We start from the raw sequence: 4,188 nt of genomic DNA, 5'->3' as shown, positions 1-4,188 counted from the left end.
GAAGAGCCATCATAATATCTTCATTAGAACCTGCAGTAAAGGAAGAGGAATGTAAAATAATGTCAGTGAGTTGTGAATTGAAAAGGAGGAAAAAAGTAGCTCATCAGAATGGCCTCCAAAATTTAAACAAAGTGTGATGAGGCCTTCATCTGTGAGGAAGGCTAAGAGGTAGAGTATAGGAAGTTTAAAAAGAGAACAGAAGATTGGAAGCAGCCCAAGTAAAGAGTAGGAAAGAGAACCAATTTAAGAGGAGTAAAGTCGTTGCTTTGCTGAAAGTGAGGACAAGTGGAGATGTTAATCATCACTTTGTGATGGACTTTGTAGTGGAGTTAGTAAAATATCATTACTAAATCCAGCTTCATTGAGCCGTGAATAAGAAGAATTAGAAAAGGTGACTTGTGGGAATAATCCGGGATTGCAGTTTGGCAAAGTGTGATCTGCAGTTTGATGAAGCAACAAATGATTCCAGACTAGAGAAAAGTATTGATTTCAATTGGTGAAGTGGCTCACAATTGAGAATGGGAAAAGTAAAGTCAGATTAGGGATAATTGCCAAAGAAATTGCTGACATGTGAGGGCTATTAGAAGTCCTCATGAATACAATGAAGAAGTTTAATAAAAATAAGGAATAGGAAAACGTGGGTATTCTTGTTAAAATACAGAAATTTTCATTGAAATTAAGCTCCTTGAAATCAATAGTTAGAATTTTAAAAGTCCTTTATACTGATAAAATTTCTTCCCAAAGTTGTCCTTCCTAGCCCTGCTTCTATGTGTTTTGTTTTAATAACACAAAAGATATGTGCTGCCCTAAACATAATTTTCTGCATGTAAAAGTCCTACCTACCTTCTCAGAACTTCCCCACAGCCTCCCAAATGCGTAAAACTCTCCTTCATCTTACCTGTAAAAAGTAAATTCTCTCCCTCACATCTCTCTGAGCAATTTGTTCTCCTAGGCATTTATCCCTTTCTACTTCACACTGTAATTATTTACATACATTTCTTATCTCCCTCAAAGAATAGAAGCTTCTTGATTATCATAATTGGATATGATTCACGTTTTTTTAACTATCTAGGTTCAGAATACAAGTTTTCACAGGGCTGACAACTGATGAATGTTTGCTCACGTATATTTTTGATTTATTCTTCTTTGTCACATCTTTGCCCCACACCCAATTGTATAGTTTTGTTTCTCTGTGGCCTTTCATAAGGAGATAGGTCCAGAATCTATGACTTCAGATGTAATTTATGAGTGTATAAAGATAAGTAGATATTTCAACTGACAATTGTTTTTCATTTTTTTTTCACAGCAGACCATAAAACAGGATTTAGCATAAAACAATAAATTCCTTTTTCAAGAAAACCTATATAACAAATACTACATTGTTTTTAAGCTGCCCAGCTTTTCCTTGCTTCCCAGTTGGCTTTCTTTTATTCTCTGCTATGTGCTTTTTACTTTAATTTTTCTCCTCCTTCCCCACCCTAACCTAAGGAAGCATGGATATACATACATACATACATACATACATACATACATATATACATATATATATATGTGTGTGTATATATATACATATATATATATATTATATATATATATATATTATATATATATATAGAGAGAGAGAGAGAGAGAGAGAGAGAGAGAGAGAGAGAGAGAGAGAGAGAGAACTGAGACAAATTGAATCAGAATCTAAGGGAGAAAGTTATTCCAATGTGCTACCTTCCACTAACATACATGGTAGAATAGATCCACAACAGATTTTACTGCTCTTGGAATTAGTTCTCTATTAAGGAATGGATTTGCCTTTCAGTCTCGCTCTTTATGTTAGTAGTGGCAGAATCTATGACCAAGGAAGAGAACAAAATTAAGTGGAACAGATGATGTGAAATACATGCAAACAGATTCCTTTGCAAGACAATTCTAGTCTGTCAAGCTAATCATGATGTAAGCAAATATCTTGTATTGGATTCCCATCCTGGACAGTAGAAATCACTTAAAATTGCTAGAAAATTTATTTCGCTATCAATATTGAAGAATGGGAAGACAATTATCGTTTTTATAAACAGCAAACTGAGATTTGTCTCAACACAAAAACATTAAGGAGCTTTCATGTCAGCCTTGCAATCAAGAGTTACTGGTTAAATACCTGGATTCTGACATTCTTTGTGTGACCACTGAAAAGTCACATAGCTTCTCTCAACCATGGCATCATATCTGTAAAAAGGCAATAATACTATTTGATCTGCCTACCACACAGGTTTCCTGTGATAAATGAGTTTATAATCCTGAAAATCTTACAGTTAGAGAGCTATTTCTATTTTATCATCCTTTTCAACTTAAGGATCCTATTAATAAATTCACTAATGATTCTTTCATACATAGAGAAGTCCTTCAGACCTTATAGACTACTCAGATCAAAGATTACTAATTTTTTGTGTGTCATAGATTCCTTTGAAAGGCAGATGAAACCTCTGAGACTGTGTTCAGAATCAGGTCATTAAACATGTAAAAGAAAATACAAACAATTACCAAAAAATATTGTGGAAATATAGTCATTAAACTATTTTTTAAATTAAGTTCATAAAAAAACAAAAAATGAATTCATTTTATTTCTACCTAGTCAAAAAAAATTAAGTTCATATACCCCAGTAAAAACTTCCAGTCTAGTTCCATTCCCCATCATTTAACAAATGAAAAAAAAAAACTGAGGAAGATAACAGAAAATAAATAACTACTGAAACCCAACAAACTGAATGCTTTCATCATGCTGAATCTATTTCCTATCTCTGGACAGATAATCTATCAAACTCCCCCTTCCAGAGCACAGCCAACTTCACCAAGGTGACAAAGTTCTTCCTCATGGGCTTTTCTAACATCTGGGAGTTACAGGTCTTACATGCCATGTTCTTCTTGCTAATTTACGTAATGGCTCTGATAGGGAACTTGCTCATCTTCACACTCATCACTCTAGATGGCCATTTCAACACCCCCATGTACTTCTTCCTGAAAAATCTATCCTTTTTAGATGTTTGCCTTATTTCTGTCACTGTGCTAAAATCTATTGAAAATTCCCTAAGCAGAAGTTGTTCCATCTCTTTCTTTGGGTGTGTGTTACAGGTCCTTTTAGTAATTTTATTGGCAGGATCAGAGATTTTTCTCCTCACAGTGATGTCCTATGACTGCTATGTGGCCATCTGCCAACCTTTGCACTATGATGAACAAAAGATTTTGAATGAGAATGGCAACTTCTTCTTGGCTCACTGGAGGATTTTTTTTAGACCCATGTCTTCAGTTAGTACATTCTCTTTACCCTTCTGCAGCCCCAAGGAGATCCATCAGTTTTTCTGTGATGTGCCTTCCTTACTCAGGATCTCCTGTGCTGAGACACACAATGCAGATGATGTGAATATGGCCATTTGGATAAACTTAGGGGTTTTCTGTTGTATCTCCACAGCTATCTCTTATGGTCACATCTTCTCAACTGTGCTGAACATTCCCACTACAGAAGGTCACTCAAAAGCTTTCTCTACTTGTCTACCCCACCTCATTGTTCTCATGGTTTTCATCATGACTGTGGCCATATCTTATATAAATCCAACCTTAGCCTCTGAATCAGTTCTGACTTTATTGTTATCAATGTTCTATTCAGTGGTGCCACCAACCCTGAATCCTATCATCTATAGCCTGAGGGAATAGGGACACAAAGAGTTCTTTGAGGAAGCTTATAACCCTTAAACACTTATAGAATTAATACCAAAGTCTTTTCCATGATCATATTGATGTTTTTATTGTCTTTCTGTGTTTACTGATTTGATTTCTTTGTTTATGTGTCCATGGCAAGATCACCAATTTTAGAAAGCTGACACCTAAAGGGCCTATGGCATGTTAATAAGGATGATTTTTAAAGTAGGTACATTCATGTTGTGACTTTGGGTAAATAATAGTCTCTATTTGCCTGTTTATTTCATTTGTTTAATGGGGTAGGTTTTGGATTGTATGATCTATAAGAGTTCTTCTAACTTAGAAAGTTTATGCAAATCTATGAACAGTATCCTCACTTTGAAAAAATATAATAACAATATCTCAATGAATGTATAATTTTAACAATTATAAAGCTTATTTATCAAAAGAACCCTATGTCATAGGTAGTACAGAGGACATTGTCATCATTTTACATAAAATAATACT

General features: G+C 34.6%; 1 protein-coding gene across 1 annotated transcript; it reads left to right on the top strand.

Moving 5' to 3' along the window:
• The first annotated feature begins 2,859 nt into the window (after positions 1-2,859).
• On the top strand, positions 2,860-3,696 carry LOC110200270 (olfactory receptor 14A2-like). The gene has a single exon (XM_020975504.2). The coding sequence runs from the start codon at positions 2,860-2,862 to the stop codon at positions 3,694-3,696; it is 837 nt and encodes a 278-aa protein (XP_020831163.2).
• The last annotated feature ends 492 nt before the right edge of the window (positions 3,697-4,188 follow it).

This window comes from Phascolarctos cinereus, unplaced genomic scaffold (genome assembly GCF_003287225.1).
Source record: "Phascolarctos cinereus isolate Bilbo 61053 unplaced genomic scaffold, phaCin_HiC Scaffold_5;HRSCAF=322, whole genome shotgun sequence".
In the NCBI taxonomy this organism is placed as follows: domain Eukaryota; kingdom Metazoa; phylum Chordata; class Mammalia; order Diprotodontia; family Phascolarctidae; genus Phascolarctos; species Phascolarctos cinereus.
The sequence above is the reverse complement of the archived record's forward strand: the minus strand, read 5'-3'. Positions and strand labels throughout refer to the sequence as shown.

Bases quoted from the DNA above. Each gene is read 5' to 3' on its own strand.
- LOC110200270 (XM_020975504.2), top strand. From the start codon at position 2,860: ATGGGCTTTTCTAACATCTGGGAGTTACAGGTCTTACATGCCATGTTC.